Here is a 17,140-nt window from a genome sequence, read left to right on the forward strand (position 1 = left end):
TAAGAAAATGAAGAAGAAGAAGCAGCAAACATGAGGAGGAGAAAGAGAAAGAGTTCTGAATTATGCATAAGGTGTACTTCAACAAATTTTGGGTGTATTTCTTAAATTCTTTGGGTGTATTTTTATAATCTTTTGAGTGTATTTCTGTAATCATTTTGGTGTATTTCTATAAGAAAAAGTCTAGGGAGCCAATGGCCTAAGCGTACAATGTATACAATGGAGGTTTAAGAAGTATTAGAGATATGATCATTAGTGTTACATTGTCCTGTCAGGTTACGCTTTTGGGATGAGTGGTTTCAGATATGGTATTAGAGTTCTAGATTCGAAAGGTCAAGAGTTCGATCCTTGGTGAACCCCAAAATCAGTTTAATTTTTTATTGAGATGTTTATTATCCTTGGTATTCGGATGGTTATCCTTGGTATCGGATGGTTATTCTAGCTAGTATGGTGATGTTCATTTTATTCATGGACCAAAAATTTAGCCCATTGTACACATTGTACACTTAAGCCATTGGCTCCCTAGCACTACCCTTTCTATAATCGTTTGGGTGTATTTCTGTAACCGTTTGGGTGTATTTCTGTAATTCTTTGGGTGTATTTCTGTAATCATTTGGGTGTATTTCTGTAATCATTTGGGTGTATTTCTGAAGTTCCATTATCTTCAAAACGATTTCAAAGCTTGATTTCAGAAACTATGAAAATCGGAAAAAAACGAAGCAAGAATACGAGTGATAAACGCAGGTAAAACAACGAATAAAAAGACGAAGAGAGAACGCACGAAGGAGATCGAACAAATTTGGCAAGAAACTCGTTTTCATGGAGGAAGAAGAAGAAGAGTCATTCATAATGCATGTTGAGTAGCGCGCTTTGAAAACAGGAAGTGGTTGAATAACGTGCGTATATTTACTCTTGAATGTGGGAGTAATTCGCGTGGATTTTATTAGGCTTGTGCTAACTTGTAAAACTTGTAAGTCAAAAAGGTTTATATGTGTAGCAGGCCTCTTCAAAATAATAATATTTCCTTTGTCCTTTTTTTCTTTCTCTTGTAATACTGTTCTCTTCTCTTCTTCTTGGTCTTTTTAAATTTTTTGCCCTGGTAACTATATTCCATAAACGTTACGTTGGCATGTGGTAGTTTCTTTCTTTATTACTATTATTAGTTTATTACTATCAACTAGATAGTAGTCTTTGATAATTGATATTGTTGTCTTTATTTTGAGATGTGTGTGTTCATTTATTTATTCTTTAGCTACCCAACATGTGTCGCTGTATGTTTCCGACTTCAATCAATTTAATTGCGAATCTTCAGGGGGAAATCAAGTTAAATTATAGTATGATGAATATTCAAAGTTTTAAATTTTTATTCAAAATTTTAACTTTGTGTTAATTACACATTAATATCATCGCATTATTATTACTTTCACATGTTATCTTATTAAGAATGAAGGAGAGATATCTATCATCATATTTCTTATTAGTGTTTGGCATGAAATAATATGAGTAATAATAAGATACATTCAAGTTTTTTTATAAACTAAATTTAATTAAATTAAACAATAAAATTTAAAATAATATTAGTCATAATTAATTTTTGTTATGATAGATTAACTTAATTAAATTTAATTAACAAAAAAATTTGAATATATAATATTATTCTATAATAAACAACTAGTTTTAATAATTATAGAAAAGTTAAAGAATATACATATATTATTATAATAAATTCCACAGTACAACCTTATAATATACAATTCTTTTTTTTAGTATGATTATTAAGTATCCATCATTTTCAAAGTAGTTACATATAAGTTTATCTAATTATAAAACTTATTGAAACATCCAGAAGGAAAAAAATGAAAAGAAGGGGCAAGGGGGGATAGGCTAATTTTTTTTATGAGGTTGATATGTGAGTTATGCTGAATTATGGAGTATTGGGGAGATATACACAGTTGAGACGGCATTCGATTTTTTGTTTTAGTGGGAAGAAATCTGACTGTCTGATTTCATTGTAGAGAGAGAGTGGATACACAAATCGGATCCAAGATTTTCTGTTAATACACAAATCGGACCTAGGATTTTCAGTACCTCCAATCAAACGGTTCGATTTATCTTGCACAATTCTCATACTCTGATGAAATACTATATACCTTTATAATTCTGCTATACACCAACTCTCCCTCGGCCGGGGGGATATGCTATAAAATAATGAAATCAGAAGAAACGTCTGAATTTCCATCACTCTTTCTAACTAATCTCGGAATCATTGCCCCACCAACACTATTTTTCCCCCCTATGGGAGGTACATTATTAATACTAACTTCCGTTGCTAGTTCTATTTAAATGAATTTGAAGCCAATCATGTAGGGTCACTTTCTTTATTTTGTTCCTGGGTTGTAATGTAACGTAATTGCTATTTATCAATTGTTCTATATAAGAGTGGTAGAAGCTTCCAATGTTTAATTCAATTGCTGGCGTTTCTTGAAACTTCTCACGAATTTGGAACCCTATGTTTCTCTAAACAAATTAAAATTGTAAACGTGGAGAATAGGGAAATGAAATTGTAGTGTCTCCAAATAAGGGAAGATAATTGAAACCTAATTGACATTTTAAAAATATAGTATGGAGATAAATAGAGACGTTATATTCTTAGTAGTCATCTTTATTTTTTAACGTATCCTATTTTTTTAAATAACTCTCGCTTGCTTACACACTGATAAAAAGTGTAAAACGTAAAAGTAATCTAAAATTTCTACAATTTTAATACTGATAAATTTAAGATGTATTTTAAGTAATCTTTTTAGAAAAGATTATCATTTAAGAATAGAATAAGAAGTATACTACAAGAATATGAAAATCGTGCAATTTATTATTGGTAGCAAAAGGTGTAGATAATGTGGCAGAAATCAAAAGGGAAAGGGTAAGAGCATCTCCAACGGGAGTAAAAATTGAAGTCCAATTACTTTTATGTCAGAAGGAAAGAAGGCTTATGCGTTGGAGTGGGAAGGAAGAGAGTTCCCACACAAATTCCAAGGAGGGGGAGTCCCTTTGAACAGAGACTCCTGTGAAACAAGCAACACTTGCCAAATGGCAAGTTAGTTAGAAAATAAATAATTATATATAATGTTAATTAACTAAATAGATATATTAAATAATTAAATAATAATTAATTCAATAATAATTATAATAATTAATTATATTAAGTAATTATATTTTTATTTAATTAATAATTTATATTAATTATTTAAATAATAATTAATTAAATAATTAAATTATAATTAATTTATTAATAATTATAATAATTAATTAGATTAAATAATTAAATTTTTATTTAATTAATAATTTATATTAATTATATATATCATAATTAATATTAAATATTATTTATAGTATCAAATTAAATTATAATTAATTAAATTTACTTAAATCAAAAAATAAATTTAATTTTTATATTTCTCTAAAAAAATATCCAATTTCAAAATATACAGCAGCATAGATAATTGAAAGAGGACTTGATTGAATACATATGGCAATTTCACAATATTTGTCGTCAACTATTGAGCTTAATTATGTTTTTTTTGTATTAATTAATTTTACAAATTAGTGTAATCCCGAATTATATATTGTGTATTATTGTTATATATGAATTTATTTAATATTAATATCTTTTAACTATAAATTATTTTTAAATTTATAAATTTGAATTATATTATTGAAAAAAATTAATTACAATTATTTTAAGTATTTTAATTAATTAATTAAGTGGGACTACAACAGGGATTAAAGTTAGTTCCTCCTAATGGAGAAGAGAGAGATGCTTTGAGTTCCTATTTACTGTTTATGACGCAAAAACTGATATGGAGTTACTTTTTATGACAGGTGGACCATAAACAAGAACTGAGATGAATTCCCTACTGGAGATGGTCTAAAAGAAAGAAAATGCAGGAGCCAGGAGGGGGTACCTAATAATAATCTAATAGAGACTAGAGAGAGTAGAGGGACAAGCCAGCAAGTGGCAACCTTATCCAAGTACTGTCCTGATGTCCCCTTTCTGTGTCTTTTCTCTTTCAAGTGAAAAAAAAAAACCCAATAAAAATAATTGTATAATAAAAATTACATTTAACGAGATCAATTTAAAAAAGAAATAATTGAAAGATTCATTCCCAGTAAATACTAAATAGACAATAGAGCATCAGCTCCGGATGAGGACGTAAGTACACTTATTATTTATTATATTATCGCTTAGTTTTTACTTGGTACCGGCGGCTACCGTTCATTTCATGTTTAAATGTTAGTAATAGAAATGATAGGTCAAGATCTTTTAAAATAAAAAAAATTGATAAAATGAATAATTAATTATTTTAAAATTAAGATAATAGAATATATATTTTATAAAAATTATAAAAATAATAATGATTAACTTTTTTATATAATTATTTTATTATTATTATTATTTTAATTTTAGAGGATTCAAATTCTAGAATAATGATAGCCTAATAGATTGGGGCATAGGGCCCCAATACCTAACTGATGGCTCCTAGCTAACGCATATTGACTTGACCAAAAACCCTCAATGTGTGTTTTGTGTGTTTCGTTTTCCCTCAAAAATCTAATCATGCACGCACCCATCATCATATCATTGCATTAGATATTGCAGAGTGGACCAACACAAGACAAATGCTTACAGTAAGCAAGATGCATTAATTGTTACCATCTTTTTTTTCTTTAATTTATTGCATACGGAATAATACTCTATAAGGAGAAAACAAGAAGCTAATGAAACCAGGCATGTCCTTACCTTTTAAGCCTCTAGATGTTGCTACTTGCCTTCCGAAAATTGATGAAAGTCAATCAACAACCTATAACTGAACACCTAAAACTCATATATGCAATGCATTCATAGGGGTTAAATTTTGTAAAACAGTATATCGAAACATAAATTATGTCAACACTAGTATTACGTTCTATCTTACTACTTACTACTATAATCTTATGCAAATTTAAAAATAGTTGCTACTTAATATGATAACCATCAATCCATCATGGTATGCCTTCAAAAAAAAAAATTTCAAGATCTGATTGAGACAATAAGTAAGTTATTACACGGCAACATCACATACTCTGGGAACAATATTATATATTAGATCGAATTTCTCGTCAATTTTTAAGCTTGCATTCCATTTAAAATTATATAGCATCCTTGAAGACGAAGCAACAAACTAGCAAGCACTTTTGGTGACACTTTTTCCATCAAATCATCTAAAAGACACTTAATCATTCTTACTCGGTCTAAACTCTCAAGGTTGCCTCGTTGTGTAGTTAACAAAAGATATAACAATAATGCAAATAATAATGATCCAATATAGAGTCATTCAATGTTCTAAATACTTTTGTAACAAAAAATAAATAAAAAAGAAAGAAAAAGAAAACTAGCTTCCCTACTATATATATAAACTTTGTTCTATTTCCGGGGAGATGAGAGAAAGAAAGAGAGAAATTGGTTCCACTATTCTATGGCAAAATCACATGGTAACGTGTGTAGTAAAAGCTGATCATGTTGGCACATTTTGAAAGTATAAAGTTGCAGTAACTGTTGAAGTATGGTGTTGAATTATAATGGTATTTTCTTCTCAACACAGTCCTCCAATTATGTTATTGAAGAGCGAACTTGTCAAGATTGAATGCTTATTCTCTGTTATAAATCTTAATCGCAATTGTAAGCAAAACTATAAGAAACCTGGATCCAAAAAATAATCCCGTTGAGACTCAGTGTTAATGGCAGAGTGAGAACCAGATGATGTGAGGTTGGTTCCATTAATCATCTACAGATTTCATTAACTTTTTCAACGCATCATGACATCTGAAAACAAAAGTGTCACAGTTAAGTTCTTTACTATATTGTAAGAAGAAATGATTAAAGGACGGGATTGTAATTTGCCATACCTCCAGGGGAGATGGTCAAGGAACATGGATGGTGAAACAATAATATCTTTGAAGTTCTCTCTGTTTGCTAAGTAAGCTTTATAAGATCTTCCTGAACCCCCAATTCGCCATGGCTTAATTGAAGTTTGAGGTTTATTCTGTACAGGTATAATATGAATGACAAGTCCTGGCAGATACATTTCCGGGGGATCACTATCAGAATGCGATTTAGAACTTGGAACAGTGTCTATAAACTGAGTCACTGGATCATCAACTGAACTTGCATCTGTAGCAAAAGGATTTGTAAGTTCAGCATTATCAATTTCAACAATATGGTCCTTTCCCTTGGTGTCAGCCCAGAGCGTATATTCTCCACACTCATTGCCTGATATATAACAGAATGCAGTTAGCTTAACAATATAAGCAATCACCACCAAGCCAATAAACATAATAACTTGAGAGGGAAAAAAAAAAGATATTTGTACATACATAGCTGACATTATTGAGAAAAAAATGTGAGTAGAAGGTGAGAAATGAAGGGGAACATTTTTGGAAAAAAATAAATAAATTTAGGTAACTTTTACAAATAAAGTGAAGGAATCCATAACATGTCTATAAAGGGAATACTCAAATAACACTCCTAGTATAAAATGATTTGCCACCTTCTTCAGAGTCAAAAGGATTTGCATATTGGCAATGCTCAGCTGCAACAGCACGCTCCCTTTTGGGTTTCTCGGCGTCTTGTTTCTTACTACCTGCTACAGCAGAAATCTGAGAAAAAGTACCCTTCACCAACCTAGTTTGATGAATCATGAACGTAACACATTATTTCTATCACTCATAATAGAAGCAGCTATATTCATATAAAAGAGAAGACACCTCTTTCATCAGTCTCACACTGGCTTTTGCAGATTTGATGGTTTAGATTTTCCTGAACATTGGACCCTGAATAATAATCAGGTTGATCCTCTGCCTCAGATTTATTTCTCTGATAGTTGCTTACATTCAGAAACCGATGGGCAAGCCTGAAAATCATGGCACTATCTGCTTTAGGATCTTGCGACAGTGATGTGATTGCAGCTGCCCTTAGCCTCATAACAGATCCGATTGAAAGGCGTGATGAAAATTCATTACCATATATAATGCTGCATCATAAAGAACGAAACCAAACCAGCAAACAAACTGAAAATGTCACCAAAAGGAATCAACCACCACCAAACTAGTGGATCAATTCAAATTTTTTACTAGTACAAATACCTTGTTATAAATTCTGAGCAAGCATTTGCCACAACAAAATCCACACATGGGAGTGGCCCAAATGAATAAACATGCAGGTTAGGGTATCGACTATAAAGCTGTTGAAAAGATCAAGAATCTATTTAAAAATATAATCAAATGCTTAGACCATGTAATGGGATAAGAAAAAAGCAACTAAGCATTTACCTCTTTCATCCTAATTAAGGGCACATGTTAATAAAAACCTATTTATATTTAATGAACTACAATTTTTAACTCTCATGTAACTCAGTTTCTCTAAATCTTCATATAGGTCCATCCAACATAAAAGTATTTAATTTACCGAAATTACATTTCAACCAAGTTACATAAATCTGAATATAATCAGGCTTATATCTACTGAAAAAGAAATATATAAAGCAAGGTCTCATCCTTTTGAGTCAGAAGTGCTATACTTGCAATCCAAGTAATGCTGCTATAGCACCCCCAAGCGAATGCCCAACTATGCGAATGTTATACCCATAGCACTCACAACCAACTCCAAGTAATTGAGAAAGAAGCCCATAAGATTCAGTGCCTGCATTGCCGTTTAGTAAGAAAGTCAAATGTTTAGACGCTAGCTACATGGATTAGATGCACCAAAATATTCTATCATAAAGAGACAATCAAATATCCAAAATAAATATGATTAGAATTTTATTTTGGGAGTTGAATCATTCTACTTAATTAGTAACCATCCAGGGGTGACAATTTCACTCCCACAATAGCCAAAGTGTTTCTCATAGAAAATCAGGAAAGAGGAAGACAAATCAAATAGACGAAGAACCCAGAGCGTTTCTTACCGTGTATATCAGCATTTCCTTCAATCTGCATAAAAAGCTCACGTGCAGCCTCCACTATACCAGAATGTGCATGATGTGGGAAAGATGAAGTAACAATTTTCTTTATATTGGAAGGAATGTGGCTGCAGCTGCAAATAGGAACATAAATATTGAAATGAGGAACCAAAAGTGTGTGAATTTGTAAGAGATTCAGATCAGCTTGAGAAAATAATAAATTGCATGTTTGAAATGAAACTGTTATGGCATATAGAAGAGAAACTACAGAAATGAAATAAAGAACTAAATATGGATGTCCTAGATCATTGTGTAAGGCAACATTGATAGTAACACAGCATAACATATCATAAATTGGATTCTGCATTAAGTGAAAAAGCAGCGTAATTACATCAAAACCATGTTTCTGATATGATTTTTTATAATACCAGAGAATATGCAGTGGACATGCACTTACAGATTTATTGGTTGTGTTAGCGCATTGTTCACCAAAATTAAGAACACTGACTAGACAAGAAAAGGTTGTTATCAAAATTGGGCACTTTTTGGGTGCTCAAAATATTATTATCTCTGTGCTACCATAAGCTATCCACATTAAATCTACATTCTGAGGGTACCAGGCATTGATAAATCAAGCAAGTTGTCATAAAAGGCAGTTACAAAGAAAGTATTTCTCAACTATAACAAGAATTCTTTCATCACTTCCAGAGGAAAGACTTGAGCAAACTCTAATATTGTACAGTAGCTATGCTATGTAATCAGATTTCTGATTAGTGGGTTGACTATCTATTTACAATAGCAAAGCAATAAATATTAGACTGTGTTTTCCATGTTTTCACTTTAAATGAGAGCTGTGTGTGTAACTGATTTAATGCATTATATTCTTCAGAACACATTAGTATGTCAATGTGATTATAGGCTTTACCAACTATAATGTGTCAGAAAAAGACAACTCATGAATCTTATAAATGAGCAACTTTTTTCTTCCCCTCTTGTGCACTATATCTGCTTGTGCATGTGTGCAGAGATGAGAAAGAGGGAAACTGGAATATACTTAGTCAAACCAGCCAAGTCTTTTGTAGAAAGGGTGCATTCCTTGCATAACCCATCAGTTATTAGGTCCTCAGGAGTTTCAGTTCCACGTATAGTAATTACTACAGTCCTCAGATGATGCAGAACCACAATAAAGTATGCAGCTTGACACTTGAACTGACATGAGTATCAAAGAAAAAGCAACACTCTTATAAATATAGGCTAAACCAATACGAACAAAAATGTTCACAACAAATTACACAAATTGGGTATGCCTTTTGTTTCATCCTGAATGCATGCTCACATTTAAATTACAAGACATACAATCATCATATATATGGTGATTAATTCAAATGAATACAGCAGCAGTAACTTCAGTCAGTCAGTTTGCATTGTATCATTATATGTAAAAAGCCGCCTGAATGAGGTAATATTTTATGCTCCTGCATAATTCTAAAGTGCCTAGTTCACTCATTATGTTCAAATTTATCAAAGAGAAAGTCTAGGGAGCCAGCACTTAACCAGCAAAAGAAAAGTGAGTAATTCCATACCATTAAATGTAATATCACACCATTAAAAACATTAATGATGGCTAATTGATGGTTACAAATCACAAAAACTACTGGCCCCCTAGCACTCCTCAATATCAAATTATTATATTAAAAGTATAATCCAGTTTTCAAAGAAACAATAAATCTTAGAAATGAGATAGACTAGCCTAACAAGCAAGCTTTCCTAAATTCAGGTAGTAGAACAATGATCAAGTCTGAATTGTAAAGGCACTCTTGATAAGCCTGTGTCTCTAATAGGGACTTGGATAGTACAGTATGCCAAAGTCTCTAATAGTTAGCAACTCATGTAGAGCACATAAGAAAAGTTAAATTCTCTAACCTGGCTGACTCGCCCTTGTCTGAGCACTTCTGGAGGCAAATTAACATACTTTAAAAATGCTGCTGCATGACCTCGCCACCAGTTATCGCCCTCCAATACGGGTCGGCTAATAAGTTCACATTGTTGAAAATGAATACGATTAAAAGAAAAGAAATACATTCATTCAATCTATATATAATAGACTTACTACAAGACAAATGACAGAAGAATCTTTCTAAAGTAACGCAAATAAATTAAAGCTCTCCAGTGGTGTTGTATGTCGTAGATGCGTAATATATGTTTCCGAGTACATAAGTACCGGTGACCGCGTTGACCAAAAAGGTATAAGTTTCCAACCAGCAACCATATGTTACAAAGTTGCCAGGAATTTCAGTTAATACACGGTAATATTGAACATCTGACAAAGTAACATGAATTGCATGACCAACGAGATAAAATCTGTTCGCTACAAATCCATGCATAAGAAAATATGAAAGAATTTCATACCAAACTCAATAAATCATTAGTTACAAGGAATTCAATTATGCACAAATAAAATTGAATATCCAACAAAATCCCACCTATTGCGTGACCAAGGAGATAAAATCCCTTGTCTATAGAGCCATGCACATGGAAATAGGAAAGGATTTCGTCCCAAATCAAGCAATGGACCCTGCATCATTGAGCATGAGATAAATCTTCAACACAAATTAGTAAAAATAAACTATTAGTTAGAAATAAGTTCTCTAGCTCAATACTGTATATGCAGCTTCAGCAAATTTATGAAGAGCTGCAGCCTCCCTCATTTTCGCCTCTGGTGGTTCTATGGCATCTTCATAGGATTCTGAAGAGTTCTCTTGGCTTTGAAGTAATGTTAAACCTAAACAGCAAAAGACTTAACGTGATACACTACAAATGTGAACATTAGGACACAGCTAAATTGGGGCGGTCTTTAATCCAAACAAAAAGCGAGTAAGGTCATTAACGTAATAGCATTCAATATATCATCTATCTTAAAATGACCCACTAAGGCACTAACACAAATACAGAAATACTACTGTTTGAATAATAGTATAAGTCTTGTAATAGCTATATCACTCAACTAGATGTACTCAACTAAATGTTCTACTGATTCCACTAATAAACAAAATCACAAAAGGCACTATAGCTATTATATTGATAAGGTACATTTGTTGACTCATCCAATACACTGATAAAGAGGAAAAAGAAAATTTAATAAACCACTAAACAAGTGAGTGGCCTTCCAGTCCTTTTTGTCTGAAAACTGAATTTAAAATCATTGCTTCTTTGTTTCATGATGATATTACATCCACCTTATTTAACATAGCTAGTTAAGCTACTGCTGAAATCACCTAATAGGATAATGTTGCAGAACGAATACCAACAAAAAATGCAAACATGACAAGTTCTTATAGAGTGAAATTTGAACAAACCTGCCAAGAGTTCCATATGGCCAGTTCCCGTAGCTCGATAAGCAACAAGATCGCCTAGTAATCGTGCCACTGAATAGACCTCATCCTCTTCCAATGCACTCCTACAATTCGGAAAGGTCAGAATTAAGGTATAATGAGTACCTTTACAAGTAAACAAAAGCACAGGGGAGGTTTATACAAGTATTTAACCCGGCCGAGACAACACAAAGTTTCGCGAATGCCATTGTCGAATACCTCCCTATAATGGCATTTCCAAGCATCATCTTGTGATTCATAGAAAGATCTCCATCTGAGAACATCAGATCCTGCAAAACACTGCAGTACGGCGACAAAACTCACCATGATCATGAAGAAAGAGAGCAGCCTCTGCTTCCACAACTGCGATTTCCATTCCATCGCTGCATTACGAAAATTGCATGACTGTATGAACGGTAAGGAAAATTCAGTTGATAGAAACGTGAGAATGTAAGGAAAAGAAGGAACTCACCTACCTAAAGGACAAGCGGAATCGGTGGATAAATAGGCAGGAGACTTGATTAAGAGGTAACCGGCGCAGACGAACTGAATCACGGTGAAGACGGATGTGCAGCGACTCCACCAAAGCCATTTCTTGTACTTTTCGCGGCGATGGAGGCGGAGAAGAGAGTCGGTGGAGGCGTCGGAGGGGGAGTTGAGGATGAATTGCGCGGCGACCTGTTGGGCGAGGGCGGTGCGGAGCATGAGTAAGAGGCGGAGGAGGGCGGCGACGGAGACGATGGCGAAAGGAGGGAGGAAACGGGGGCGGCAGAGGGAGTGGATTTGGAAGATGAGGTAGGCACCAATGAGGAGGATAAAGAAGTTGCAGAGTCCTAAGACGAGGCTCAAGCCTCTCATCTTGCTCGCACCTTTCAATGTCTTCGTCGTCGTCGTCATCATCATCGTCGTCGTCAGACGCAGAAGAGTAACGATGGCTGGAATTCTGTTCTGCCTCTGCAGCACCTCCCGGCGTCGCTCACTCAACGTCTCCTACTCTCCTATTCATACTCTGATGCCAAAGCTGACGTGTATCATAAAACGACTCGTTCTCGCTTAATGGCGTATCGCAAATCCGGAAGAGAAAACACTTGAAAACTGAAAAGAGTTTAGCGGCACTTTATCCTAAATGTCTCTTCCTATGATATGTATGTAGTATGATATGAAGTCAATTTATTTAAGAATTAATAATTATCATCTATACAGAGACATTTTGACGTCAGAAGAAAATATATGTACACAAGAAATTATATTTCTAATGCCGTCTTTTATTTAATAATTTCTTTTATGCCTTAAGTGAATATTTAATAAAAGAAAATACATAAATACAAGAAAGTATCATAAAATATCTTGTAGTTTTTAAATTTAAGCCCAAAATTATTAGTAGACTAAACTTATGAGTTATGATTACAAAGATAAGTACTTATGTTCCTAATCAGTGAATCAAACTATAGCGCGACAGATAATTTCTTTATAATTCATCCCGTCCGAGCTTCATATCCAGTTTCGATAGCACACAAATTAATCATCGAGTGTATCAGCCAAACCCAAACAAGAACAGAAATCTTCAATGTCAGCTTCAAAGTCTCAATTCTTGAGGAAAAAGAAAAAGCGTTTCCTAGACTAACAGATTACAAACATACACTATGTACAACTGTAGAATTGATAATCTACAATCATTCTATTCCTGTATTATTCACTTCATTAGGAAGGTACAAAATCTGTTTCATTCTATCCCATCAAAACCTTTACTTCTATGTGTGTTGCCATAGAATCTCGGAGAACAATGTAAGTTATGAGCTTGGTTTGCATCCACAAGTGCAATTGTCAAGTTCAGTGTGAAGCTTCTGAAAGAGGGAAAGAAGATTATTTAATTTAGAACAACAGGGGTATTATCAATGAACTAATGTATCAATTCATTATAAGAAGCATTTCAAGTATAGAATAGAATCATGAGTGATTTTAGCCATTGATCTCAATCATAATATATATAGTTGAGATCAATGGCTAAAACCAACTTTATGATTGAGACCAAGGCTAAAACTATTGGAATACCTGATTCCCTGGTGCATTTGAAATGTTTCCTTCTTTATATTACATATCAGACTGTTAACTCTATACCATTCAGTGCTGAATCCCTCATCTTTGTGGGTCAATGATGTTTTCCACCTTAATTATACTTTATTACTTTTCATATTCAAGCAATGAATGGTAGAGAGCAACAAAAGCTTTTATGCACTAGATGGAATCTGATTCTAACAGTAGTATACATGGAGAAATATTTATATGTGAGCAAGAAGTGTAGGATTAACTTAGTCTAAAGTCTAAACACATTATATATGCACCTAATAATAAGTAATTTCTTAATCTATGTTCTTTTGTCAGAAGTGACACTAAAAAGTGAAAGGAAGAGTGGAAGACTATGTTTTTAATTAACGTCCAAAAGCTATGTACTAGCCTATCAAGGAAGGTATTAAATTTCTAAGAATACGCAATATTCTATTCCTATTTCCCCTGAAGCTTTTTTTAATATATCAGTTAATATCTGGAGACAATATGTGCTTTATACAGTGAACACTAATATATTTTTACGCACCTGGACTTGAGTTTGAAGACCTTTAATATGTTGAACTGCCAAATCTAGCATGTCTGCATAGCTTGTTTGCTACAATGACATTTTTAAACAAAATTAAGCCATCTGTAACGTGTACTTTACACAACGATCTGACATAAAAATTATGTGGTATTAACATAGGTTGATTAACCTGATTCAATTAAGGGAAGAGATTCATCTATGAGACATAAGGATTTTAGAAATACCGGTTTCATTGTATGAGGCATGTACTGCGACAATTGAGATTAAGAATGAAAACCATATATAAATTACACAAAACCTACTCTGTAATTACAAACTGATGTAATGTTGTAACAACCACCAAGGAACTATAGGAGTCGGATGCATTCTAATGTGTCCTTAAAACATAAGATAGTCCAACCACAGAAAATATAAGAAGATTAAGCATGTGCTCTGAAAATTTGAAATTCATTGGTAAGGAAAGCAATGGTGTTCTAAACCAAACGAGACTTGGCATTCCTAACATCACTATTTAATTAGGTAGAAACCATGAGAAAATAGGCAAGAAAAATGAAGAGAAGTGTGTTATTCACAACCCCAAGACTGATATCAATGTGATATCAGCTTAGGAAGAAAATAAAAATACAGCTACAGCAGAAAATGGAAGAAACCAAAATGGAGCACTAAGCAGCTCCATCCACCTATTTCCAGAACGAAAGCCTGAATATAATCTAAATAGAGTTGGTTACAATAGGTGTCCTCCCACTACTCTAATTCTCAATGTCTATTTTCACATTTTCCCTTTCTTCTATGCACTCTAACCAAGTTTCTAACAAATTTTGCCAGTTAACATGTCTGTTGGAGATTTAGTAGTTTATCTTTAAACAAGAAACAGATATGCTGATATGCAGCATCTCTGTATTTTAAGTTATATTAGTATTGCTTTGTAGTCTGACAATAAAAAAGATACTCCTTAAGACATAGTCACTCATCTAAGGACGCAGCAAGTAAAAAATAACATGGTTAAGCAAGAAATCACCATTACCTTATCCATATTGGGTACAAGTTCCTGCAGTTTCTTCAGCTTACCGCTTATTCTAGTTCTTCTCTCCTGGAAATATGGAATTACGTTATTAGAGAACTGGATAATTAAAAACACATTTATCTGATATAAATAACCTATCAAGTTCAACAGATGATATTTGGTATACTTGATGTACAAGATCACAAACCAGAATAGAAATTGGATCTAAAAGGGGAAAGGAAAAACACTAAAAGCTAAATAGAAAAGCGTGGGTAATGTTTTAGCTACTGGGGTATCGACTGTTTTTGTTTCCCTTGAGAATATTTCATGTGAGGAACAAGAAGTGTAATTAACTGACCCGTTCTGCAATGCTGCGAGGGTGAGTGGCACAGCCTCGCTTAGCACGGATTTTACAAGGGACAGAGTCTTCAGGAATGTGCATTAGCTTCTCCATTGTTGCCATTTCAAGAGCAGTTTGTGGCAGACTATACTGAAAGGGGCAATGAACGAATATTGTGAAGAGCAAAGTGAAGCAGCTAATAGCAAATGATAGAAAAAGGAAGAAAGGAAGGCGTTAGTACCTGAGAGTCTAAGGCAGTGAGACAATTTAGGATGTCACCGTCAATATTTTTGGAGCGTTTGGAGGGCGGGGCGGAGAAGACAATGGAGCTGGAGTTGGAGTTAGAGTTGTCCCAGCAGTGGTCCATTGCATAAGCACGCTCAGAAGTGGATGCATCCACCACAACACTCTCGCTTACCTCTGATATCTGAGAGAGAGAGTCTTGCCCAGTGAAGCTCATCTGAGACTTCAACCTCCCACTGTTAGAGCCGTAGTTTCCTCCTCCGCTGCTGCCACCCCCTCTTGTGATCGTGAACCCACCCCCGCCTCCCCCTCCACCTCCCCCTAATACAATCCAAACTCAACAATATTAACGTATATTTTCCCAATCATATTCATTCTCTAGTCCTATGTTAATGTAATAATTGACAAACCTAACAACAATAATAACTATGATCCAATTCACTGTTTTCCCAATTGTCTATGTTCAAATTTCAACATCTCATATAATCTACATTCTATACTCAAATATGCAGAGGATTTTTGCAGTTTGATTAATTAATTAAATAATTAATGATTAATTCCTTTTTATAGTAAAAGTATAAATTATGTACGGAAGCCAAATAACGAAATCAAAACCGTTCATAGAGAGAAGAATAATATCAGAAACTAATAATAACTCCTAAATACTTTCGGTACCAGCATTGTCAGCAAGGTGGGAGAGGAAGCCGGCGGGGGAGCTTCTCTGGCGGAGCAAGGAGGAAGAGGAAGAGGAGGATCCGGCGAAGGCGTCCTGCTGAAGTCCGTACGGTCTGTGAAGGTTATGATCTTTGGAACTGTCGTTGACTTTGGAGGTGGACTCGGAGGACTCCCCGGAGAAGTAGTGGGATCCCGTAGGCATGAGAGGATGAGGATGTCGGGGGCCTCCAGCCCCTCCGGCTATGACAGCATCGACGGCTGTGCGGAGGAGAGAGCCAGGGGCTGAACCGTAGCGGGTCAAAGCGGGTTCAGAAACGGTTGAGTTGTGAGCCTGAGAAGAAGAGGAGGAGGAAGAGGAAGGCTGGTACATCTCAGCTGTTTGATGAAATGCCAAATAGGATTATGGATCGAGCTTACAAGGTCCAAGCTGGTTTTGCAGATTTGGCAGTTAATTAAATTGGATTAGAAAAATGGAGAGGAAGAGAGAGAAGAGAGAGCATGATGGATGCCAAGTGGGATGCCACTTGCAGAATAGATTATTGTGACAAGTGGGGTGTCTGCCTGTCACGTGCAAGTTTGCTTACACAGTCACAGATTCCCTGCATCTCTCCGTAAACTGACTTCATTCATGGTATCTCCTTCCCTCCACCCGCCCACTTGACGGATATTTCATCTCTCTATTTTATTCCTTATGGAAGAATCTTTTCTCCCTCTCCAGTGCCTTTTATATATCCACACACACAGACGTCGACACAGAGTAAACTACCAACCGACTCTCTATTCATTCCTTCAGAATAATAACACCATTCTCTTTAACATAAAAACGATCCATTTTTTATTTTATTTTCTATTTTCATGGCATAACGTGATTTCTATAAATATTTTTTCGTTAACTCTAAATAAAAAATACTGATATATTAGATT

General features: G+C 34.3%; 2 protein-coding genes across 5 annotated transcripts; both read right to left on the reverse strand.

Annotated features, from left to right (window-relative positions):
- Positions 1-5,335: 5,335 nt before the first annotated feature.
- LOC130951594 (uncharacterized) lies at positions 5,336-12,484 on the reverse strand. Of its 4 annotated transcripts, none has more exons than XM_057880286.1 (14): positions 11,839-12,484; positions 11,526-11,745; positions 11,348-11,448; positions 10,652-10,773; positions 10,475-10,566; positions 9,915-10,020; positions 9,046-9,200; positions 7,998-8,125; positions 7,611-7,732; positions 7,177-7,274; positions 6,817-7,064; positions 6,582-6,674; positions 5,941-6,304; positions 5,336-5,857 (listed from the first exon to the last, which is right to left on the reverse strand). In XM_057880286.1, exons 1-14 carry the CDS (start codon positions 12,263-12,265, stop codon positions 5,812-5,814), a joined length of 2,322 nt encoding a protein of 773 aa, XP_057736269.1. In that variant the 5' UTR covers positions 12,266-12,484; the 3' UTR covers positions 5,336-5,811. The 4 variants fall into 4 exon arrangements, with proteins under 4 accessions (XP_057736269.1, XP_057736268.1, XP_057736271.1 ...); XM_057880285.1 differs by having other exon boundaries at positions 6,799-7,064; XM_057880288.1 differs by having other exon boundaries at positions 6,799-7,064; positions 11,526-11,767.
- A 231-nt stretch (positions 12,485-12,715) lies between these two features.
- Positions 12,716-16,926, reverse strand: LOC130950908 (transcription factor bHLH128-like). Its single transcript, XM_057879504.1, has 6 exons — positions 16,217-16,926; positions 15,540-15,862; positions 15,317-15,448; positions 14,980-15,045; positions 13,956-14,024; positions 12,716-13,206 (listed from the first exon to the last, which is right to left on the reverse strand). Exons 1-6 carry the CDS (start codon positions 16,584-16,586, stop codon positions 13,153-13,155), a joined length of 1,014 nt encoding a protein of 337 aa, XP_057735487.1. The 5' UTR covers positions 16,587-16,926; the 3' UTR covers positions 12,716-13,152.
- Between the last annotated feature and the right edge of the window lie 214 nt (positions 16,927-17,140).

The sequence above is a fragment of the Arachis stenosperma genome, chromosome 9 (genome assembly GCF_014773155.1).
Source record: "Arachis stenosperma cultivar V10309 chromosome 9, arast.V10309.gnm1.PFL2, whole genome shotgun sequence".
NCBI classification, from domain to species: Eukaryota; Viridiplantae; Streptophyta; class Magnoliopsida; order Fabales; family Fabaceae; genus Arachis; species Arachis stenosperma.